Source organism: Scardinius erythrophthalmus (assembly GCF_964197995.2).
Source record: "Scardinius erythrophthalmus genome assembly, chromosome: 5".
Lineage (NCBI taxonomy): Eukaryota > Metazoa > Chordata > Actinopteri > Cypriniformes > Leuciscidae > Scardinius > Scardinius erythrophthalmus.
Window position 1 is genome coordinate 41,610,917 of NC_138225.1, and position 26,337 is coordinate 41,637,253.

At 42.4% G+C, this 26,337-nt stretch overlaps 1 protein-coding gene across 1 annotated transcript in view; it reads right to left on the minus strand.

Moving 5' to 3' along the window:
- The window catches only part of LOC308691630 (segment polarity protein dishevelled homolog DVL-2-like), a 352,473-nt gene that overhangs the window by 233,327 nt on the left and 92,809 nt on the right, over positions 1-26,337 (minus strand). The window contains exons 5-12 of the mRNA XM_081367040.1: positions 17,791-17,920; positions 16,861-16,951; positions 16,510-16,579; positions 16,219-16,358; positions 16,059-16,135; positions 15,889-15,956; positions 15,669-15,794; positions 2,037-2,168 (exon numbers count right to left, since the gene is read on the minus strand). Of these exons, the coding sequence (XP_081223166.1) occupies positions 2,037-2,168; positions 15,669-15,794; positions 15,889-15,956; positions 16,059-16,135; positions 16,219-16,358; positions 16,510-16,579; positions 16,861-16,951; positions 17,791-17,920 (834 nt within the window). The remainder of the gene's footprint in view (positions 1-2,036; positions 2,169-15,668; positions 15,795-15,888; positions 15,957-16,058; positions 16,136-16,218; positions 16,359-16,509; positions 16,580-16,860; positions 16,952-17,790; positions 17,921-26,337) is intronic.

Consider the following 26,337-nt stretch of genomic DNA (forward strand, 5'->3'; position numbering starts at 1 on the left):
TTCACAATCGAGATGCTGCGTGACTTGGATGGTTTAATCTTCATACGGGCCCAGCTGATGTTCTCCTCGAGTTTTCTGAGCAGTCTCCTGGTGCAAGGAACAGTGGTGGTCAATGTTGTAATGTCGTCCATGTAGGCTCTGAGTGGAGGGAGGCGGAAACCAGAATCGACTCGCTGTCCACCAGCAACCCATTTTGAGGATCTGATGATAACCTCCATTGCCATTATAAATGCCAACGGAGATTGTACATCCCGCCATTATACCTACATTCAGGCACTGCCATGAGGTGGTGAACTTTGAGGTGGTGAAGCAGAACTGCAGATCCTGGAAATACGACTTCACCAGGGTTGTGATGGTGTCCGGTATGTGAAAAAATCTGAAGGCAGACCACAGGAGTTCATGGGGCACAGAGCCAAATGCATTGGCGAGGTCGAGGAAGACTACATGGAGGTCCCTTTTCTCCACTTTGGCCATTTGGATCTGGTGCCAGATCATGCTGGAATGTTCCAAGCAGCCAGAGAACCCTGATATTCCTGCCTTCTGTACAGATGTATCGACGTACGCATTCCTTTGCAGGAACACGGCCATCCTCTGGGCAATGACCCTGAAGAAGATTTATATATATATATATATATATATATATATATATATATATACAGACCCTTTCCAAAAAATTAGAATATCATAGAAAAGTTTATTTATTTCCATAATTCCATTCAAAACGTTAAACTTCCATAGATTATAGATTCAGGGCCCACAACTTAAACGATTTCAAGTATTTAGTTGTTTATTTGTACATAATTTGGGCTTCCAGCTCATAAAACCCACGAAAACAGGATTTAAAAAAAATTGAATATTACATGAAATCACACAGTAATTACACAGTGATACCATGGTCATTAAACCAGGTTTTGGTTATTTTGGCAGTGTGGGCAGGTGCAAATCCTGCTGGAAAATGAAGTCAGCATCTCCATAAAGCTTGTCTGCTGAAGGAAGCATGAAGTGCTCTGAAAATGTCCTGGTAGACGGCTGCGTTGAGTGGACAGCACAGTGGACCAACACCAGCCGATGATATGGCTCCCCAAACCAACACAGAGTGTGGAAACTTCACACTGGACTTCAAGCATCTTGGACTGTGTGCCTCTCCATTCTTCCTCCAGACTCTGGGACCTTGGTTTCCAAATGAGATGCAAAATTTGCTCTCATCAGAAGAGGACTTTGGTCCACTATGCTTTATTAAATCCAGAGTCAACGCAGCCGTCAACCAGGACATTTTCAGAGCACTTCATACTTCCTCCATTTTCCAGCAGGATTTGCACCTGCCCACACTGCCAAAATAACCAAAACCTGGTTTAATGACCATGGTATCACTGTGTAATTACTGTGATTTCATGCAATATTCTAATTTTTTGATATCCTGTTTTTGTGGGTTTTATGAGCTGGAAGCCCAAATTATGTACAAATAAACAACTAAATACTTGAAATCGTTTAAGTTGTGGGCCCTGAATCTATAATCTATGGAAGTTTAACGTTTTGAATGGAATTATGGAAATAAATAAACTTTTCCATGAAATTCAAATTTTTTGGAAACGGTCTGTGTATATATATATATAAATATATACACACACACACACACACACACACACACACACACACACACACACACACACACTATATATGACACAAATTCTACTTTCTATTTGATTAAGCATGAGCTAAATGAGCTAATATTCTCCTTGTCTTCTCATATTACCTAAAGTCTCATTTCCTCAGGCAACCTTCTATACATAAATCAATAATAGTAATTTTCTCTATACTTTCATTGTTTCTTACTTTCATTTGTATTCTTGCCTGTAACATAACATAACATAACATAACATAACATAACATAACATAACTTCTCATGTTACTTACTCCTAAATCTCTTATTTCTTTTATTTCTCATTTGTAAACCACTTTGGATTAAAGTATCTGCTAAATGCATAAATGTATATGTAATTATAAATCTCCCTCTCTTGGTCTTTGGTTAGACTCACCCAGGAATGCATTCGGGATGGTGATCTTTAGCCACATCCTGTCTCTGACTTCCAGGCCAGAGTCAGGAGAGGCCATGGCTTTAGCAATCAACGTCATATCAGAATGCAAGGAGAGCGAGAATTCATCAAACCCTACAGGAAAAGATAAAGATTGTAAAGGCTGAGAAGTGATGCCATATCCTTCTAGATTCTGACTATAATAGGAGAAAACATGGTGAAAATGGAGATTTAAAAGGGATATGAAAACTAATTAGATCTTTTAAAAATTTCCTCTGCAGTACACAAAGACCATTTATTAAAACTAAGCAGCAAAAACAACTAATTCTGAAATCTGTGCTTTTCATGATGTTAAAATGAGTTCTCTTACGAGAGGTCTCTCGTACTGCGTAAGATATCTTACGCTAGGGGAAAATCCTTTTTCCGCGAGATATTGAAGCCAAAAATTATCCTTAATTTTTCAATAATGCAAAACGCGTTGCATCAGCATACATGCATAGGCGAGGCAGCTCGCGCACCTATTGGCTGCTCTGCGGCAACTGCAGCAGCCTATCGAGCGAGGTCTGGCGTGACGCCAGACCCAATGAGGGTGCTTCGCGCCCGCTGCGTCACATCCCGCCGAAACGGGCGTGGCCTAGGCCTATAAATACCGCTCGCAGGCAGCTATTATCTGATTTTTCATCCTTCAAGCGAAGCACACGCATTGCTGGAGCTGGAGAGAAGCCGCGCCGTCTGAGAGAGAGCACCTTCAGCGGGACGAGTCACTGAAGTCGCTGGCCGCGCCGCCTTCCTTGCCTTCCTGCTGCGCTTTCCAGCGCTTATATCCTTTTTACTCTCTGTATTGTGTGTGTGTGTTTGTGCCGCCGCGACACACATCCTAAAAGAGTAGCGTCTTTTTTAAGATGCCTTCCTGCGGCTCGTGGAGAGCCACACTCAGCGACGGGGACCGCCACAAGATCTGCGTTTCCTGCCTGGGTGAGGAACATGCAGCTCTCGCGCTCGTTGACGGCGGCTGCCCTCACTGCGAGCTATTGCCCATGGCGACTCTGAGGACTCGCCTGGCTTTCTTCACCGAGACTGCTCCCCCGCCCGCCGCGGTGTTGCGCCGTAAAAAGCGCCGTGCCCAGCGGGTCCCGGAACCTTCCCCCAGCCGCCAAAGCTCGCCGGTTCGCCCACCTGCTTCACAAGCTTCGTTAGCTTTTCTTCCTGACGGACAGCGGCCGCTGTCTGCTGCTGCTTCCGTCGACATCGCTGACGAGGAAGCCCTGCTGGGAGAGGATGATTTCTGCTCTATCCTGGCGTCAGGCAGTGAGGATTGGGCGAGCTCTGAGGATCTCGCGCCCTCTGCGCGCACATCGTCAGGCAAGAGAGCGTCCATCGAGACGGAGCTCATGCGAGTACTCGCACAGGCCACGGCGAGCCTCGGCCTCGAGTGGTCTTCACCCGAGCAGCCCGCTCACAACCGGCTGGATGGCTTTTTCCTGCCTGGGGAGCACGCTTCGCCTGCGTCCAAACCAGCGCCTTTTCTTCCTGAGCTACATGAAGAAGTCGCTAAGTCCTGGAACTCTTCAGCTAGAGTGCGTCCATCTGTTTCTTTGGCATTCTCTGCAGTTGACGACGCCAAGAACAGGGGATACCATACGCTGCCGCCGGTCGAAGAGGCGATAGCGGCCCACTTATGCCCGCCCTCCGCTGGACGGCGCGCTTAGCTGGCCCTACCCTCAAAAGCTTGCTGCACGACGTCAAGCCTGCTCCGCCGCGCATTCTCCGCCGCCGGGCAAGCTGCGTCAGCGCTGCACACCATGGCCACGTTGCAGATCTTCCAGGCCGATCTCCTCCGAAAGCTGGACGAGAAAGGACCTGACGCGATCTGCGTGCCGGACTTAAGAAGCGCCACGGACCTCGCTCTCCGTGTGACTAAGTCTGCAGCACAGGCCATTGGACGGAGTATGGCCTCTCTCACCGTAACCGAGAGGAACCTGTGGCTAACGCTCTCAGAGATGGCCGAGTCCGAGCGCACCTCGTTCCTCGACGCCCCGCTTTCTCCCACTGGCCTCTTTGGATCCACCGTGAAGGATTTTGCAGAGAGATTCGCCAAGGTACAGAAAGCGTCACAGGCTATGAAGCACTTCCTCCCGAAGCGCTCCAGCTCTGCAGCAGGTCGTGCGAAACCGTCTGCACAGAGCTCACAGCCCCAGCCACCGCCCACACCGAGCTCTCGCTCATCCGGCCGCCGCCCTGCCATGCGTGGCTCGCAGCCTAGGATTGTGGTAAAGCCCGAGGCCCCGAAGTCGTCCTAGCATGCCTAGGAAAATGACGGTGTTCGAGTCCCGCCGCGGCCGGACTTCCACCAAAGCTATTCGCTCGTCCAGTTCCAGCAAATGTGACTTGTCCAGTGTTTTCTGCAGCCAACAAGCCGGTTCTGTCGCCCGCTTGCCTGCACACAAAGGCCGTTTTCACGGCTACCCAGATATCCCCAAGAGAGTGTATTTTCTGGTGTCCCGGCCATGGTCGATGGTGTTTTATGTGTAGAAAGAATGCCCACTGCCCAGTGCCCATCTCTACACACAAGCACAGCCCGTCACACAGGGCTCGCGCACATAAAATCGACTCAAATCGATTGCGCATCAAACGTGGTAAATGTGCCCACTACCCAGTGCCCACAAACACTACGTTATGCATGTCTCACGGTTTCTGTAAAAACAAAACCGGCGTGCATTCGCTTCACTCAACACAATGCTTTCGGTGTGGTAAATGTGCCCGCTATCCCGCGCCCACATCCACACACAGACATGACAGTTCCTACAGGACTCGCCCAGCCCTCCCCCTCTCGGTTGACCGCCGCACAGGAGTCGAGCGCAGGCAATCTGCCCGCTGTTATCAGCGCGCCCCCTGCCTCAAATGTCACGAGCGCGACGCTTGTGTTACAGCCTTAGAAAGCGGACGACTGGTACCAATCAGGTGTAAGCCTGGGGACTTCCTCGAGGGTGAGGGTGGTGTCTACGGACGCCTCCACCTCGGGATGGGGAGCGCTGCTCGAGGGCAGGCCGTTCTTCGGCCAGTGGTCAGAACGGGAGAAGCTTCTGCACATAAACAGCCTCGAAATGTTGGCAGTAGACTGTATGCTGCTGCAACGCGTTTTGCATTATTGAAAAATTAAGGATAATTTTTGGCTTCAATATCTCGCGGAAAAAGGATTTTCCCCTAGCGTAAGATATCTTACGCAGTACTCGTTCCCTCTACTAGAGAGAACCGAGGTTACGTTAGTAACCGAGTACGATTTGTTGGGTCGCCGGTGGATGAGAAAAATCATTATAATTTGTTGATTGTAATAAAGACACGGAACTCTAATTTTACAGTAAAACGCAACGAATGTGAGTCACACTTTAAATTTTTTGTATTGTTTTCAACAACAGCGTATTTCTCTTCAGAAAAAAAAAAAAAAATAAATAAATAAATAAATCAAGGAAACCATATGCCTAGAGCACAAACTAATAACAGCCTATGGCCCCATCCACACTACTGCGTTTTCGTTTAGAAATTGGAGACCTTTTGCTACGTTTGCACGCCTCCCGTCCAGACTAAAATGGCAAAAACGAAGACCTAAAACGGAGAAGTTTAGAAATGCTGCCAACTCCGTTTTGCGTTTTGAATCTCCGGAGGGCGTTTTAGTGAAGACGGGTCAAAACCTATTTTTTAGTCTATGGTCAAAACGGAGGACTTTAGAAACGATGACGCAGAGGCTCACGTTCGGCTCTATGGTGTCATCAGTCATGGAGTATACACAGGTAATATTCAGTACCAGTAAACTCCACCCGCTGGAACAGTTTCTTACAGTAAGAAACTGCCGCATCTCTAAAAGGCGCGGCTCGCGCGGTAAACTCGTGCATGCTAGAAATAGAACCGACGCCTATTTTTCATGCGACACGCAAGCGTGTTGGAAGCGTTTCCAGGCAAAATAGAAAAGGAAAAGATGTTTATATGTCATTTTGACACAAATACATATTAATAAATGACATTTTGATGTTTGAAAGCATTTTTTTTTACAGTCTATGTTTGAAAGTCTCTAGGTTTACACCGGCACGCGCATGCCCAGTGTTGGTGAATGGTCACGTGATCCGCGTTTTCAGTCGTTTTAATGTGGGGAAGTTGCAGTGACGAAACAGTGACATTCCAATTTAAGTTTGAAGGGAGTAAAGCCTGTGTTTAGGCTATTAAACAAATGCAATTTTGCCAAAGAACTTTTACTTTAAATAAATGTTTAAAAGCTGCCTACTTCAGGATAATATGATACCATATCACCATTAACACTGAGAATTAGGACATCTGTAACGTGACGAGTAATGTGATCAGGTGCAGATATCTAAATCAGAGAAAAACAGAGATTTGTGTGGGTGACGGGTTGATGATTTATTTTTAACAGTGGATTCAGGTGACGTTAGAGCTGATCTCTAGTAGCTATGTAAAGATACAGTAAACCCGCAGCCCAGAAATTAGCGCAGCAAAGGTGGAAAAACTCTAGTACATTAGAAACTGTTGTACCGATCAGATTAAAATGGGTTAGAGAGAAAAGTAATGCACCATGGTACAACAGTGCTACACACACTATCAAGAGAGAAACTAGTAATCAAGAGCGTAATTGAATTATTGCGTAATTGAGAAACAAACTCATTAAAAAGGTCTTTAGAATCGCGTGGAAAGACAGCACTTCCGTTATAAAAAGGCTCTAAAAGCATCCAGGGCCGAGCATCTCCGCAAACTAATAGAAAATAACCAAAACAAAAAATGTTTTATTTAGTACAGTGGCTAGATTAACAATAAACAGACATCACCTGAACAAATGATTCCATTACAGTCATGTTCCAAGATCGTTCAAGCTGGCAGTTACTAAGCCTCTCATTAAAGAAATCACAATTAGTTCCAAATGAATTAGCAAATTACAGACCCATTTCAAATCTTCCATTTATGACTAAAATACTAGCAAAAGTTGTGTCTGCTCAGTTGTGCTCTTTTTTGCAAAATAATGATATGTATGAAAAATTTTAGTCTGGATTCAGGCCCTGTCATAGCACAGACAGCTCTGCTCTCATTAAAATTACAAATTATTTACTTCTAGCTTCTGACTAAGGCTGTATCTTAATACTAGTTTTACTTGATCTTGGTTCTGCGTTCAACACTATAGATCGACTACAAAATTACACTGTTATTTAGGGACAGAGATTAAAGGTGCTCTAAGTGATGTCACGCGTTTTTTAGGCCAAAATATTTTTTGTCACATACAGCAAACATCTCCTCACCATCCGCTAGCTGCCTGTCCCCTGAACACACTGTAAAAAAACACGGCCTCTGTAGACACCCCAGGCTCCACAAACGGCAAGAAAAACAAACTGGGCTCACCCGCAGTCTGTGAGTGAACATGAAAGTCTGGTGTGGAGTGCCCTCTGGTGGCTCTCAAGGGCACTCCAGCTGGTGACCGTTACATAGCCCCCCCTTTAAGGAGTGTATTCCAGACGCTCAGAAAAACAGTCCAGGCCCTCCTGGTGGAGCAGAGGAGGACCCGGGGGCGGGATGGAGGGCCAGGCCCATGAAGTGGAAGAGGACCTGGAGATTGCGGCAAGACGGGAGGCCCGGGCGGAGCAGGCAGTGCAGGCGACCAGGGCGGAGCAGGCAGTGCAGGCGACCAGGGAGGAGACGACCCTTCAGGTGGCCAGGGAGGAGACAACCCTTCAGGTGGCCAGGGCGAAGCAGACTGTGCAGACGGCCAGGGAGGAGACGACCCTTCAGGTGGCCAGGGCGAAGCAGACGGCCAGGGAGGAGACGACCCTTCAGGCGGCCAGGGCGAAGCAGACCGTGCAGACGGCCAGGGAGGAGATGACCCTTCAGGAGGCCAGGGAGGAGACGACCCTTCAGGCGGCCAGGGCGGAGACGACCCTTCAGGCAGCCAGGGCGGAGACGACCCTTCAGGCGGCCAGAGCACAGGAACAGACATCGGCTCAGGAACAGGAACAGACACCAGCTCAGGAACAAGAACAGACTCAGACTCAGGAGCAGGAACAGACTCAGGCTCAGGAACAGACATCGGCTCAGTAACAGGAACAGACACCGGCTCAGGGACAGACATGGCTTAGGGACAGGAACAGACACCGGCTCAGGAACAGACCCCGTGGCAGCGGCTATCTCTGCTGAGGGCTCAGATTCAGAAGTGTCGGCGGCCATCTCTGCTGAGGGCTCAGGCGACGTGGCGGCGGCCATCTCGTCTGGAGACACTGGCTCGGCGGCGGCCATCTCGTCCGAAGACACTGGCTTGGCGGAGGCCATCTTGTCCAAAGACACTGGCTCGGCGGAGACCATCTTGTCCTGAGACACTGGCTTGGTGGAGAGCATCTTGTCCTGAGACACTGGCTCGGCGGAGACCATCTTGTCCTGAGACACTGGCTCGAGCGGCGGCCATTTTGTCCGGAGACACTGGCTCGGCGGGCGTGACGTGAACAGTCTCTGGATCGGCAGACGTGACGTGAAGAGTCTCTGGATCGGCAGACGTGACGTGAAGAGTCTCTGGATTGGCAGACGTGACATGAAGAGTCTCTGGATCGGCAGACGTGACGTGAAGAGTCTCTGGATCGGCAGACGTGACGTGAAGAATCTCTGGATCGGCAGACGTGACGTGAAGCTCAGGCTCGGTAGGGCTGACGTGGAGTGCAGGCTCGGCGTGAAGATCAGGCTGAACAGGCATGACGTGAAGATCAGGCTGAACAGGCATGACCTGAAGATCAGGCTCGGCAGGGCTGACGTGAGATGCAGACTCGGCAGGGCTGGCGTGGAGCGCAGGCTCGGCAGAGACCTCGACGGAAAGAGACTGGAACGGTGGTTTTGGCAGGACAAGGCCCCGTTCGGCCGATCTTCTTGGCCCTCCGTGCTGACATGAGCGGTGAGTCCATCACGCTGGACATTAATCTAGAATGTCCAGAGACCGATCTGGTGATGGGCCTGATGGGTGGCACGATGTGAAGATTCTCAGGCTTAGAGTTTCTCGTGAGTTTGCGGGGTTCTTCCTCTGCAAGGCCCACAGTAAATGATGAACCGCTCAAGGAAAGGGCCAAGTCAATATACTGTTCAAGAGTCCCGTTAGGGTCATGCAATGGCATACGGTAGTTGACTGACTCAGATAGTCCTCCACGAAAAAATATCATTAGACATACCTCATCCATGTATGTCAGAGGAGCAAGCTCCAAAAAGTCCATTACATAATTCTCGATGGGTCGATCTCCTTGACGGAGACGTATAATTTGTGCTGCTGGATTCATCGATGGGTCTGGGTCTTACTTGGCTGCTGGATCTGTGTTGGCGAAGTTTTCTGTCACGAACTGCTCCGAGACACAAAGGTTGAGATCCAATTGCAGCTTTATTTGAAGCGTAATCCAGAATCGTAATCAGCACAAGCAGGGGTCAAACACAGGAAGGCAGACCAAACAAACAAATAAACAAACAAACAAAACAGGCAGGGGTCAGAGGCAAAAGAGTAATCCAGGGAACAGGCAAGAAATCCAAAAACCAAGAGACATGAAACCAGGGAAAACGCTCGGAAATGCAGTGCAACAACATACAAAACTTTGCAGTGAGTGATGGGGTGAACCAGGCTTATATGGGGTGAACTAAACAAGAAGATGAGATACAGGTGAATGTGATAATGAGTGCTGATGAGTCCAGGCAGAGAATGATGGGAGATGTAGTCTGTGAGTGAACATGAAAGTCTGGTGTGGAGTGCCCTCTGGTGGCTCTCAAGGGCACTCCAGCTGGTGACCGTTACAGGGACGAGCTAGCCTCTGTTAGGCAAGTTTATTTATATAGCACATTTCATACACAATGGCAATTCAAAGTGCTTTACATAGAAGAAATTACAATAATAAAAAGAAATAAGAATAATTAAAACAGTTTAGAAAAATAAAAAATAAAATACAGTACAGTACAAACAGTCGGACGAACATTGGCACAGTGCTCATTCATTAAATGCATAGCTAAACAGATGTGTTTTGAGTCTGGATTTGAAAGTGACTACAGTAGGAGCACATCTGATCTCCTCTGGAAGCTGGTTCCAGCTGCGGCTGGCATAATAGCTAAAAGCGGACTCGCCATGCTTTGAGTGAACCCTTGGTATTTCTAGCTGATATGATCCTAATGATCTGAGTGATCTGTTGGGTTTATATTCAGTGAGCATATCTGCAATGTATTGAGGTCCTAGGCCATTGAATGATTTATATACCAGTAATAATACTTTAAAATCAATCCTAAATTTAACTGGGAGCCAGTGTAAAGACCTGAGGACTGGTGTGATATGTTCATATTTTCTGGTTCTGCTCAGAATCCTGGCGGCAGCGTTCGGTATGAGCTGCAACTGTCTTATGGTCTTTTTGGGAAGGCCAGTGAGGAGTCCATTACAATAATCCACCCTGCTGGTGATGAAAGCATGCACAAGTTTCTCTAAGTCTTGTCTGGAAACAAAGCATCTTATTCTTTTGAACAGTTGTCTCTGACTCCAGAAAAGATTGAAATTGTCAATGAAGTTCACTCCTTTTATATTGCAGGTTTTTTGCAGCCACGTATTAAGCCCAAGTAACCGTGAAAACCTGTTTGTTCCTCTTGCTGGGAGTGGTCCACTGATGAATGTTTGAACTTTCAGTCTTTTAAGTGTTTCAAAAAGTTCATGGAAATCCTTCTTAAGGAGTTCTGACTGCTCTTTATGAATATCATTCTTCCCCACATGAATGATGAGTCGATTTGCAGTCTTATGTTTCATCAGAATGTTCTGAAGTTCCCTGTTTACATCAGAAGTTGTTGCTTGTGGAAGGCAGCACGTAGATGTATCCCTGCCGCTAATGTTTCTGATTATGGAGTCCCCCACTATCAGAGTCCTGGGCTCGGCTGGGCTCTGAGATGAGTGCCGCTGTCTGCTCGACCTTGAGCGCCAGTTAGCATCAGTGTTAGCTACTGGCCCATTCAGTCTGTGTTCGATCACATTCATCACGTTTGGGGATTCCTCACTTACATTCCTTAGTACTTCAAATCTGTTCTCAAGATGTATAGGCGGTGGTAGGAGACCAGTGTTTGCAATCCTTGTCAGAGCTGTATCTGGGGTAGAGGATGCTACTGCGGCAATATGTGATGCTCGTGACAATCTGATGTCTCGAGTGCCTTTGGGTCTCGCTCCCTGTTTGTGCCATCGATTTGTAGGTCGATTGGCTTGTTTCTCTACCTGTCGAGGAGCACTAGTTTCATGGGACTCACCGGTATCCTGAGGGTGTCCATGACGAAGCTCTGTTGTGTGCTCCGTCTGGTTTGGTGGTCACGTAAATAACTAACTTTGTTTTAAGAACTGCAATCCTTTGTAAAAGTCTGTGGCAGTTTGTGCAGCAAGTAGATTCTTGAACCAGAAGAGGCATTTTCTCTTATCCTTGAGGCAGTTGTGTTTTCCTTTCCCCGGAATGTAAGCTGGTCGGGTAAAAGAATTCAGTTTTTGTAGTAATCCAAACTTTGTCGTATGAGCACTGTGCTGATTTGCTGAAGTTAAAATTAGGTGATAAAAGGAAATAAAATAAAGGAAATAAAATATAAAAAAATAGGAGATAAAATGTAAAAGCGATAGAGCAAAGCGCGGAGCAGTAAGCAAGAGCGTCCAAAGAGTAGCTGAGCAGGAAGAGTCTCCTCTTCTTTCCTCAATACTTTAAACGTCAACAAGAAGTGACGTCACCCAACATCACTTAGAGCACCTTTAAGGTGGTTTAGATTGTGCCTATCAGACTGTTTCCATTTTGTCTATTTAAATGGGGAAAAATCTAAGATAATGTCAGTTAATTATGGAGTGCCGCAAGGATCTGTGTTAGGCCCTCTGCTATTTTCAATATATATGCTGCCACATGGTAATATTATAAGAAAAAATGGAATTAGTTTCCTCTGTTATTCCGATGATACTCAGTTATATATTTCATCACGACCAGATGAAATCTCTAAATGATCTAAGTTGACAGAGTGTATTAAAGATATAAAATATTTGATGACCTGTAATTTTCTTCTATTAAATTCAGCTAAGACTGAGTTTAACTGTCTCATTGGACCAAAATCATGTACACAGAATCTCTAAGAATACAATTTGCATTTAGAAGGATGTACACTTCATCCTTCATGACCTGGGAGTATGGCGAAAAATCAATGACAAAATTAACGGAGCGCACAACTGATGCTGGCGCACGCAGTAAATGACATTCGCGAGAGGATAACAGACCTACACACGAGGAAACGGGAACTCGCAAGCTCATTCAAACCGTGTGCATGATTATTCCCCACGCTCTCGCACTTGATCTCCTCTCGCCTGCTGCTTTTGCTCGCTCGAACACTTTTATTTTTGGCAGTCGAGGGGCGGGACTTACTGTTTTAATAACCTCAAATGTCATTGGTTACAATTTCATTGGACGCCTGGCCTTGACTTCAGACATGAGACATCACTTAATTTGTTTTATTTATTTATATTAATGTGTAATGTGATTTAATGCATTGTTAATATAGAATAGATTCTTACCAGATACTTTATTAACAGGAAGTCTTACTAGTGATTGCATTGTGTTGTTAAGAGATATTTACAGACTGTAATGACGCATTTCCATGGTTATTAGCATTGTAAATCTACCAAAATTCGTATACATTTTTACGTAATACAAATGGTTCATTATATTTTCTATTAAACGTAAAAGGGGCTCTGGCTTCTCAAGTTAAGATACAGTACACAGCATTAATTGTAGCTTACAAATGCCTTTTCAGAATTTGCTACAGAATACAGAGGAACAAAATTAAACCCAGCAAATTATTAAACCCAGCTTAAACCCAGCAAAGTAGATATTACAACATTATATAGTAATCTTAATCATCTAACTTTTTGTAAGTGAATAACCTAATAAGAGAAAGTATGAGGCAAGTACAGTACACAGCATGAATGATTACACCCCATCTGAACATAAAATATAAAAAATATAAAAATGCATTCATGCTGCCAAAACCCCTTTTACATTTAATAGAAAATATGAACCACTCAAAATTGACATAATAGTAATACACAGGACGATAACGAAAAGCTTACACAAAAACTCTTGCTTATTGATTTAATAAAGTAATTTATCTTTCATCCAAAGCCCTTCTTATATTTGCAACTATTTAATAGACACTTTTTACATTTCTCAGGTCCAATATAATTTTGGTTGGGTAAACGTTAATAGTGGTGAATGGGAGTATAGTGGTAATGTAGTGGTGAACTACAGCAAATATGACTTTGTGTTACAGCATCCAGTCTCCGTGATTCTACCTGCACTCAATCTCGAGCTCCCTCTGCAGAATACTAAGGGCATTGCATACTACTTCTAGTATGGATCATTTGCGTTCTGATTGCGCTGCACCTGTTCTGAATCATCCCTGATTACCCATACTATATCTTACTCACTCACTCAGCGTCCTGTGCGAAGTATTGTTTCACCCTGTGTTGCATGTCTGAGCGTTTTCCTGATTTATCCTTGCCTAACTCGTTTCTTCGATTGTCTGCAGCCTGACTTCTGACCCAAGCCTGTTCCCCGGACTCTGATTCTCGCTGCCTGCCCTGAACTCTCGCCTGTCTCAGCACTCCGTTGTCTGCCGCCTGCCTCGACCCCTGCCCGTTTCTGGATTACGAGTTCACGCCTTTATTCTGGCCTATTGACTTATTCGTTTTGACTGGCTTAACTGTTCAACAAATATTGTTGCACATGGATCTGTCTCTGCCTTCTGAATCGCAACACTTTGCATTCCCATTTTTCTTCAATTTCTTTTAGATATTTGAATGCCAATAATACAAATAATCATATTTGTCATAAATCATAATCATAAATCAGTGTTATAAATATAAAATGTAAAAATGTATAAGAATTTTGGTAGATTTACAATGCTAATAACCATGGAAATGCGTCATTACAGTCAGTAAATATCAAAATGACATTTGAGGTTATTAAAACAGTAAGTCCCGCCCCTCGACTGCCAAAAATAAAAGTGTTCGAGCGAGCAAAAGCAGCAGGTGAGAGACAGCAACTTGTCTTTCGAAAATCATATTTCATATGTTACACAAACAGACTCCTGAACATGCTATCTGTTTCTGATGCAGAAAAGCTAGTTCATGCATTCATGACCTCTAGACAAGATTACTGTAATGCATTACTAGCTGGTTGTCCTTCATCCTCAATAAACAAGCTACAATTAATACAAAATGCAGCTGCAAGAGTTCTTACCAGGTCAAGAAAATATGATCAAATAACACCAATTTTATCATCTCTACACTGGTTACTTATTAAGTTATGTATCAATTACAAAGTATTGCTACTGACCTATAAGGCCCTAAATGGCTTAGCTCCTGTGTATTTAACTGATCTTCTATCGCCTTACAATCCATCAGGCTCTTTAAGGTAAAAAAAACTCTGGGCTTCTGGTAGTACCTAGGATGTCTAAATCCACTAAAGGTGGGAGAGCGTTTTCACATTTGGCTCCTAAACTCTGGATCAGGGCTCAGATTCGCTCTCCCAGTTTAAATCTAGATTAAAGATGCATCTCTTTAGCCTACCATTCATTTAATGCATCTCATAACCTTATAATCCAGTTATATCAGATCAAATGCTCATGATTATCCTTGCTTAATGTTATGAACAGCAGCTACGTTAATTATTTTCTCGGGATGCCCATCCTGAGGTAACTAGAGAGTATGTCAGCTCCAGTTTGGATCCAGCCTATTATGAAGACTTCAGGTGCCCCAACACCTGTGAAGAGAAGGCGCCAACTCCCGCGAAGATTTCAGATGACGCTAACTCTAAATCAACATGCACCAATGCTACAATTTTGTCATAATCATTTGTTAACAAACAAGTATTCTTTACTTCAATGAGCTGATTGTTTCTGCCTTAAATTATTACATTATTTAAATTAATACATTTTTTGCTAACTGTGATTTGTATATGTATATTTCTGAAATACATAACTAAGACAGTTACCTCTGATAACAGATCAATCTCATTTTCTGTAAAGCTGCTTTGAAACGATGTGTATTATGAAAAGCGCTATACAAATAATGTGAATTGAATTAAATGAATGAATGAATGAGGCATTTATATAGCGCTTTCATATGTACTACTGTTCTCCCAAAGTGCTTTACAATCATATCAGGGGATCTCTCCTCAACCACCACCAGTGTGCAGCATCCACTTGGATGTATAGTTTTTAATTGAAAAACTACAACAGCTAACAACTAAATCAACATTAAACTGACTTTAGCTGAACAACAGCCGATATGCATCACTTTCCTGTTATTACTGTAAAGCTGCTTTGAAACAATCTAGTGTATAAAGCACTATATAAATAAAGGTGAATTGACTAGTGCATGTAAACACAAACGCCCCTTTTGTGTCGTAAACAGCTCTCTCACAATAAGGGGTGTTTATTTGGGTATTATTTTATTGTGTGTTTGTAAACGCAGTCAACGACTTTCATAGGTCAAAGAAAGAAGTGGTTGATGTAATGGATATTAAAGATAAGGATTTAGAGAAAAAGTGAGAAAGAGAGTGAAAGACAAGGGATTACTATCAGTCTCTGTAACAGATGAGCTGGAAGTGATGGTGCTGGGAGGGTAAGGAGGGTATGCTCCACCACTCATGGCCACAGAGTGAGTTACCCACACAGCAGGGTCAATGGGTCGGATCGGCTCATCTAAAAATAACAGAAGTAAAGTTTAGTTCAAGAAAGAAGTTTAGATCTCTATTACATCTCAATCAACACTTTTTTCTAATTCAAAGTTACTCACTGCGGGGCAGTGTGAAGTATCCCTGAGGTGAAGGCTCCCAGCACTTAGCCACAGTCAGGATGATGGGTCTGCAGCCAAACACACATAAACAAACTCAATGCAATGTTTAAATGTGATGTTATACCATAAAACATTTAGGATATAACTCAAGAGATGTTTGTAAGACGCACCCAGGTTTGTGTACAATGTCTCTTAGCACCTTCACAGCATCATCATTACTCATGTTCTCAAAGTTTATATCATTCACCTGCAGATGGAAAGAGACTTTATAATGAACATCAAAATGACAAACATCAGAATGAACAGATAAATGGAGAGAAAGTGCAGCACCTGCAGCAACATGTCTCCAGGCTCTATTCGCCCATCCGCCGCCACAGCTCCTCCCTTCATAATGGAGCCGATGTAGATGCCTCCATCTCCCCTCTCATTACTCTGACCAACAATACTGATGCCCAAGAAATTATATTTATCTTGTAGAGACAGAGAGTGAGAAAATTACACAAAATCCATGCCAGATACAGCTAGTCTATGTATATTTTATTACATTATGAAAAGTTTTAGATAAAAACTAAGACACACAGTATTTTTGAAATACCAAACATTGTTACACATTGAACTCACCCATGTTGAGAGTAACAGTGATGATGTTGAGTGACATTGTGGAGTCAGTCACACTGCTGAATGACGATGCCTAAAATAACACCATAAATAAAATCAATTTGAGGCAGCAAATGACAATATAATGTAATGATATTACATTCTTGAATATACAAGTAATCTGAATTAGCACTAAATAAGTTAAGTAACGGAGTGCATAAATTTTCTGTTTATTATATTTATATACTGACAAATACAACTGAGAACCTCTGAGAAGGTTTGTCAATAAAAAAAAAGAAAAGAAAAAAAGAAAACACTGTTAATATTTCACAAAACAGAAAACAGTGAAGATTTTAAGAGTTGATGCTGCTTTACCCGTTCTAGTCTTGGTGGCCGCTGTTTCCTACGCCTGCGGTGTCTCTTTAACAATCTGGAGGCTGTACTTTGTTCTGTAGAACTACTAAACCTGCATAGAAAATTGAACAAGACATTAACACATGTAAAAGATGAAAAACAAACAAACAAAAAAACTAGTGATATGTTCCACACCATTCATTTATAAAATCATGCCAATATCATTGTAACGGTCACCAGCTGGAGTGCCCTTGAAAGCCACCAGAGGGCACTCCACACCAGACTATCTTGTTCACTCACAGACTACATCTCCCATCATTCTCTGCCTGGACTCATCAGCACTCATTATCACATTCACCTGTAACTCATTATCTTGTTTAGTTCACCCCATATAGCCTGGTTCACCCCATCACTCACTGCGAAGTTTTGTATGTTGTTGCACTGCACTTCTGAGCGTTTTCCCTGGTTTTCTTGTCTCTTGGTTTTTTGGATTTCTTGCCTGTCCCGTGGATTACTCTTGTGCCTCTGACCCCTGCCTGTTTTGTTTGTTTGTTTGTTTGTTTGTTTGTTTGGACTGTCTTCCTGTGCTTGACCCTCTGCTTGTTGTATTACGATTCTGGATAACCCCTTTAATAAAAGCTGCATTTGGATCCTCTACCCTCGTGTCTCAGAGCAGTTTGTAACAATCATGTAGTTGGCAGACATTATTATATCCTTTGAAGAAGATAGAGACTGTGCACAAACCTAAATATCAAATCCAATTCAACATTTGAGCATAAACTCTAACTGTTAATGTTTTCAAACTAACACAAATCCTAAAATACATTTGTAAGATATCACTTTTTAGGTGTCTTTTTCAGGCCTGACAGAAAGCTGCTGTCAATATCTGAATTCTAAATCCTCTTGAAAACAGATCGTAGGTACTACGTTTTCCAGTTACACAATGTGTACCTGCTCATGGTGTCATCCTCATCTGAGTCACAGAAGCTGGTGGTGTCCAGTTCACTGCTCATCATGGTGGAGGAGCTGTCATAGCCAGCCATGTGCCGTTCTAACCGTGTTTGACCATTCACACGAGACCCTGGAGAATCAATAAAGCAACAACCAGGTAATTTCTAAAACAACAATTTGGTTATATCTAGATTTATTAGCACATTTATATTGCAACCCAGTGTCATCAAAACTCATTCACTGCATTTCCTTGGCATTATGCAAATGAATAATGAATTCATTATGAATTAAATAAATGTACACATTTACAGTGGGTATAAAAAAAACTATTACACATTCCCAGTTACTGAAACCAAAAAAATGTTAAAAAAAATTGCATTAGTGTGCACACCCAGGGCATTGTGCACACCAGGGTGGCGAGTGCACTCTTGCTCATTGCCTTGAACGATTGCTCCTGTCTGCTTTGCTGCTGGTCAGTGTCTGCAAGCTAGGGTGACCACCCGTCCCGCGTAGCGCGTGCGCGCACAGCGTTTGAAGCCCAATTCACGCGTCACGCAAATTGAGACCGTGTCACGCATAATCTATGCTTGCTCAAAAAAAAGTTGGTCGCTCTATATACTCGAGCCCCAAGCAGACAAACGAACATTACTTGACATTTCAGCACGCTATTGTTGCCACACAAACCCCTCAGTTGAACTGCTGACTAGGTTGTTGTCAACTTTTTCGTTGTTGTCATGACAGCGCACGCACGCGCATACCAGACACACTGGGAAGGAAGGAACTTTCAGATGCGCGCTTTCCAATTCGAAAAATTCGAGAAAGAGACTGTCTGAGAGCCAACGGCATCATCAATTAAAAAGAGAAGGTGTAAGTACAAGAAACAAGAATGGGGAAATTAATATTTGTGGCTTAAAAAGGTGTTGAGGGGGGATACCGAGAGGGCTTTTTGTGACCTTTGCAAAACGTCCTTCTCAATCGGACATGGAGGGGAATACGAGGTCAATCGTTCAATTTTTTTTTAAATACTTTTTTTTTAACTGTTCCTGTGGTGTTGAGCAACCACAATTCCGTTAATCCTATACATTTATATTATAATTTATTAATTTATTTAAAGTAAATAAATTGTAATGAAAAATAAATAAAATTAAATAGTAAATCTTAAGTGGAAGTACATCTGTCAATTCATTGAATGTTCAAAATATTCAGAGTCTTTATTTAGAAATAAATACACATTGGTTGGCCTATTCATGAGCATACATCAAAAGTTACACGTTTAGTAGGATAGGGCATTATTAATACTATGCAAGGTGGTATGTGCTAGAAATGGGTAAACCACTATCAGTGAGTCTGCCAGTGGGGCACCGCCGCGCCAGACAGTGTCCCACATTGTCCCTCAAAAACATACCCCTTGTCCCCCCTTGGGCTTATTAGCAGGTGGTCACCCTACTGCAAGCTCTGTATAGCCTTCTGTTTTGAATCTCTATTTAATATCATTCCTTGTTGTTCTTATTTGCTAAATTTAACTAGCTCATCAACATATATTAGATATGGTCTAATATTGCCAATCACATTAATCTGACATCGCTAGCTTTTATATAAATCGTTATCACTAGCACAACACGTTATTATTTCGCTAGCCTGTTAACCTGCCATCCGTGCTTGCCGTCTTTTCTCTTGCGTGTGCCCGCACCTTTTATAAATCAAACAACTGTGGTGAGTAGGATCAGTCAACAAACACGGTGAGTAGGATCAGTCAACAAACACGGTGAGTAATGTCTTCTCCTGTTATTGTCACTTGCACTTCATGTTACATGTATAGTAGAGCATTCTCTGTCAGCAATGAAGGATTTACATGTGATAAATGCAGGGAGACAGTCAGGTTGACGGAGAAGATTTCATAACTAGAGACACGCATCCAAACTTTAATTAAGGTTAATTGTGAGAGTGCAAAACAAGTTTTTTTTGGCATTTCATTGAAAGAAAGCACGATTGCCTACAGACAGGCCTTAAAAGCTGCTAGATCTGCTTATTTTTCAACCCTATTAGAAGAAAATAAATGAAAGCCTAGATATTTATTTGAAATTAACGAAAAATAAATCTTCAACCCCAGACGTTTCCAAGCAACGCAGTAGTAATGACTTTATGAACTTCTTTATTAACAAATTATAACTATGCAACTGTCTACTACAGTCTTCGTCATCGGTTAGGAACCTGGGTGTGCTCTTTGATACCAATCTTTCATTTGTAAGTCACGTGTCTAGTATCTGTAAAACCGCATTTTTCCATCTTAAAAATATATCTAAATTACATCATATGCTTTCATTGACAAATGCGGAACAATTAGTTCATGTGTTCATGACATCAAGGTTAGATTATTGTAATGCTCTAATGGGTGGTTGCCCTGCACGTTAAATAAAAAAAAAAATACAGCTGGTTCACAACGCAGCAGCTAGAGTTCTCACCAGAACCAGGAAGTATGACCATATTAGCCCCGTTCTGTCAAAACTGCATTGGCTCCCTATTAAAATTTGTATACATTTTAAAATATTGCTCATTACTTACAAAGCACTAAATGGTTTAGATCTGCAGTACTTTAATGAGCTCTTAACACATTATAGTCCTTCACGTCTATTGCAATCTGAAAATTCCGGCCAGTTGATAATACCTAGAATATCAAAATGGACTGCTGGTGGTAGATCCTTTTCTTATTTAGCAACAAAACTTTGGAACAGTCTACACATAACACATTATAGACTTCTATAATTCAATGTTAGGCTGCATAGATTAGGTCAGCCGGAACCGGGAACACTTCCCATAAATCCTGATGTACTTGCTACATCATAAAAAGAATGGCATCTAAGCTAATATTAGTCTCTCTGTTTATCCCAAGGTTTACCCCAGTCTGCCGGATCCAGGCCGTATCCAGATCTGATGAAGGACCTGCGCCTGGACACGACGACAACGCAGTCCTGAAGTGTCAACAAGTCTCTCCCCTGTGAGGGCCTCCTTCACCCTTTACCTCTGTACAGATAAAACATTGTTGGATAATTCCATTTCACGTGGATATGCGGAAGTGATAAAAATTCTGTATTATAAATTTTAAGGCCAGACAAGTAGTTTGTTGAGGGTTGGTTTATAAAGAAGGACTACATGCCTGCGCACATATATATTCAAACACGCATACCTATAGACTAAACACGTAATACGCATGTGCACGCCATCAGTGTTCTTACAGGTTCACGTTTTTAAAGTTTGCGCAGAGAGAACTTAAGGGTTTTCTGTTAGAACGGTGTCGTGTAAGTGGCCCCTAAGTTAATAACTAATGTTCGTTGCGACGGAAGTGAATCAATCAAAACTAACTTTAGCTGGACAATAACTTTATTCCAGAGCTGCTATAAAGCCAAAACAATCTCTGTTACTTTAATTTCCTATTATCACTGTAAAGTTGCTTTGAAACGAACTATATTGTTAAAAGCGCTATATAAATGAAAGTGACATTATGGGGCAAGGTACTCGGTTTGGAATAAATCAATCACATTCACATTCAACTTTTACTGAAAAGTAATCATAATACTTCGATCATCATCATTTTAATGATGCTGATTAACTGAATTAAAATCAGCTTTTTCTGTGATTTTAGCATCTTAGCATCTTCTTAGTCTTTACTTCCTGCTCTTCACTCTTCACTTCCTGCTCAGCTACTGTTCGGACGCTCTTGCTTACTGCTCCACGCTTTGCTCTATCACTTTTTATATTTTTATATTTTATCTCCTTTTATCACCTAATTTTAACTTCAGCAAATCAACACAGTGCTCAAACGACAAAGCTTGGATTACTACAAAAAGCAGGATTCTTTTATCTGACCAGCCTCCCACTGAAAGCCATCAGCTAACATTCCGAGGAAGGGAAAACACAACTGCATACATTCAAAAGGACAAGAGAGAAAATGCCTCTTCTGGTTCAAGAATCTACTTGCTGCACAAACTGCCACAGACTTTTACAAAGGATTGCAGTTCTTGAAACAAAGTTACTTGCGGGATCACCAAACCAGACGGAACACACAACAGAGCTTCATCATGGATGCCCTCAGCATACAGCCGGTGAGTCAGGCCATTCTGAGTGTAGTGAAACAAGCCTTAACTGATCGACATACAAATCGATGGCGCAGACAGGGAGCGAGACCCAAAGGCACTCGAGACAACAGATTGTCACGAGCATCACATATTGCAGCAGTAGCATCCTCTACCCCAGAAACGACTCTGACAAGGATTGCAAACACTTGTTTCCTACCACCGCCTATACATATTGAGAACAGATTTGAAGTATTAATGGATGTAGATGAGGAATAACACTAACACTGATGCACACTGGCGCTCAAGGTCGAGCAGACAGCGGCACTAGGCTCAGAGCGCAGCCGAGCACAGGACTCTGATAGTGGGTGACTCTATAATCAGAAATATTAGCAGCAGATATACAACTACGTGTTACCTTCCAAGAGCAACAACTTCTGATGTAAACAGGGAACTTCAGAGCAGTCAGAACTCCTTAAGAAGGATTTCAATTAACTTTTTGAAACACTTAAAAGACTGAAAGTTCAGACATTCATCAGTGGACCACTCCCAGCAAGAGGAACAAACAGGTTGTCATGCTTTGCTTGGGCTTAATACATGATTGCAAAAAACCTGCAATATAAAAGGAGTGAATTTCATTGACAACTTCAATCTTTTCTGGAGTCAGAGACAACTGTTTCAACAGGATGGCCACCACCCAAACAAACTTGGTTCAAGATTCAGCACCCAAGGACGACTTTCTGGAAAACAGCCAGGGAAGCCAGGACAACATATCACAGCAACAGCCCCTCTCACCAGACATGTTATTCCTCTCTCCAGCATCTCCACTTCGGTGCTTTTCAGAGAAAATGGAAGAACTGGTGTATGCTTGAACCAAACTATCCCACTCTATTGCTGCGAGCCCCCAGATATCAACCAAAAAAACGTCAGGCCCCGCAATCACCAAAGCCTGCGGGTCCAGCTCGCCCTCCCCCACCTCCTGTGAGAGCTCTTCGGCCTCTGCCACAACGCCAGGGCCCACACCCTCCTCCCTCTGCTCGAGGTGAACCAAAAACAACTGATACCAGCTCTCAGTGATATGTGTCAGGTCCCCGCTATGATAACAGTAACTTTCTCAAATGCACTTTTAAACATCCGCTTACTTAAAAATAAATCACTTCTTGCCAACGACTCAATAACCACAAACAACCTGGATTTTATGTTTGTGCAAGTCCTCTGCAGTGCAACAGTCCTCAATGAAACATCCCCTCCTAACTTTACTTTTATGAGTGTCTGCAGAGTGGGTAGGAGAGGTGGAGGTGTAGCTGCTCTTTTTAAAGATGTCTATCAATGTAAGCAAATATCATTTGGGAATTACCCATCTTTTGAATATCTGGGTATTGTGTTAAAAGGTGCTCCATGCATTTTACTCATCATTATTTACAGGCCTCCAAAATACTATCCAGCCTTTGCTGAGGACTTTACAGAACTGTTATCAACAATTACCTCAGAGTTTGACTGTTTTGCAATTGCTGGAGATTTTAACATTCACATAGATAATGCAGAAACCAATATGGCAAAAGAAATCAAAACGGTTTTAAAAACTTTTTATCTGACTCAGCATGCCATGTACATGGACCCACACACAATCGTAGACACACTCTAGATTTACTTATCAGTAAGGGTCTAAATATTTCATCGATTGTTATTAACCCTCTGGGGTCTGAGGGGTTTTTGGGGTCCTTGAGATGTTCTGGCATGCCCTGACATTTGTGCTTTTTTCAGTTGCTTATAAACATATTAATGGCAAAGGTGTAAATTCACTCTATTTAGTACAAACAGGGCTACCATAATATGTGAACAACTTGCATGTACATGTTTGTATTTTTGATAGAATAATGTTTATGCATGGTTTTTTCAAAAACAAAAAACTAAAGTTTCTGAAATAAGGCCATAAAACACATTCTAAATATATGTAAATAAGACTTTTGACTAATGGATGACGTTGCCTAGAATTTTTTCTTCAAAATTATGTGAAAATCATCCTGCCTAATCATTCACATAACACAATACATTGATTTAAATCTTGTAAAACACTTTTTGTTTGGAAAGGCCATATGCGCGTGGGTGTGATTCACACCTGCGGAGACAATGGGGCCCGCATAATGAGGCTGCATACGTAATGAGCCTTTCATTCAGGTGTGTGAATGAGCCACAAAAATGCAAGGACAATATATAACTGGTTTGTTGTTTTTTTCCACAAATTTTGCTTGCAAATTGTACAATATCCAAGGTAAACATTTCTAGTAGTTGTGCAGTTAAATTGTTCTCATACTGTATTTTCAGATTTGGAATATATTCTCTTCCCAAATGTGTCACTAATAAAGCATAATAAAATTATTTAAAGAGAAGGCTTATAATGACCTTTTAAGATTTTGTTTACATCTATCCTTATATATATATATATATATTTTTTTTTTTATACAATTAAGGTTATACAATTACAACAACATTTAAAATTGAAACAATATTTCCAGTGTAATCTTTCTTTGTATTCGCGATTGATATTAAAAAAGTATTTTTGCCAGCTGTAGTAGCTCCACAACAGCGCGCATCTGTGCGCTGTTTCATTCATTCATAGAAACGCGATTCATATTTAAACAGTATTTTTGCCAGCTGTAGTAGCTCCACAACAGCACGCATCTGTGCGTTCGTTCGTTCATTCATTCATACACAGAAACGCGATCAATATTTAAACAGTATTTTTGCCAGCTGTAGTAGCTCCACAACAGCACGCATCTTTGCGTTCATTCATTCCGATTAGAACAAAGCAAACAGAACTGACCTATTCCTCAGCGGGATCCGTACATTTGCGTTTGAATAGCGCGCGCTCACCGTGGGCGGAGCACATTAAAACTTAATGAGCTGAGATGAGAACGACTGACAACTTTCTCTTTGCATGCATATTACATAAACTGTGAATATTTGTTTTTTATAAAAATTACTTCATTTTAAAGAAGAGAATTCAAGCTTCATGCCTGTGTGACTGTATGCCTGTTTGACTGAGTATTTGCTGAGTTACAGTTCATTTTCGGACGCGTTTCAGAATTGACTTCACTGACGGAGAGTAGGCAGAACTTGCATCATGTTTATTTTTCTTTATTTGGCGAAAAGCACAACACTTTGTTTTTATTATGAGCATACACAAAAAAAATACACACTAAACAGGATCGATTGATGTATAACACAAGCATATAAGATAAAAATTAAAAAAATTTTTTTTTTTTTTCACTCATACGGAAAAAAACGAGCCTGTCGCGCCGGCGCGACAGCCGACCTCAGGGGGTTAAGGATGTAGCACTGTCTGATAATTTCTGTATGTTCTTTAATATATATATCTCTCCTGCTATTGAAGCTAGATCTGTGTCTGTCAAGAAAAGATGCTTAAATGAGAACACTAGTGTACTATTTATGAAGGATATATCTTTAACACCAAGCATATCTGCTGACTCTGTTGATTTTCTCCTTGATTCTGTAACGATATTAGCTCAAAGGGGAAATATTAATAATAATCCATAATTACTAATTATGATTAATTATTAATATTTGGATCAGTTAATTAGATTAACTTTGAGGTAAGCCAATTAATATTACAATCAATTAATCAGTTCCAACAAACTCTTTTATTATTCATTTATACTAAGAAAAGTATCTTTCATGGTAACTGAAAAATAATTATTAGCATGTACAGCATAGAGCATACTGTAACAAGATAAAGATCGTAAAAGGGACTTTGTATGCAAACAGAGGATCAGAAATCAAATTCATAATTGTGCACAAGTTTTATTAACTAAATCACAAACATAACTAACACTAAACAAACAAACATACATTCATACATACATACATACATAAATGCATAGGTAAAGGGGTGAGTGATGTGGAACCGGAAACAGGAAATAGAACTATGGAGCAAGATCTATTTCAGTATGAAAAGAACCATCAGCTGATCATTTTCAGAACACCTCATTAAATTGATATACTTGCATGGTCAGTTGCAATCGTGGACAATTCTTGAAGTGGTTGAAAAATGAGTCCGTTGATGGGTCTGTGAGGGTCAAAAATCATGGTGCAAGTTGCAATCGTTTCTTCTCCGTTGGATGAAGAAGATAGGATGAACTTGTATTGTCGCTGTTCTCATGGCTGGAGTGCAGATTGTGGCCTACACGCTCTGGGCCGGCAGGACACAAAGAGCACATGGTGAGAGTTGCGAGGGACTTCGTCCGTGTTGAATGAAGTCACTGAACTTCTGAGGTTGTCCTTGAGGCTGGAGTGAGCACATGTCCTGGATGCTTTGAAGCCTCCCCTGTGGTGTTTGCAGGTGGAGGGTGCTGTCCTCCATGGCTTCTCCAAGGGCTTTGGCTGTTACCTGGGTTGTTGCCGTGGTGACAGTTCTGCGCTGGTCCTGAGCATGCTCAGTCCAGCTGCGTTGAATCTG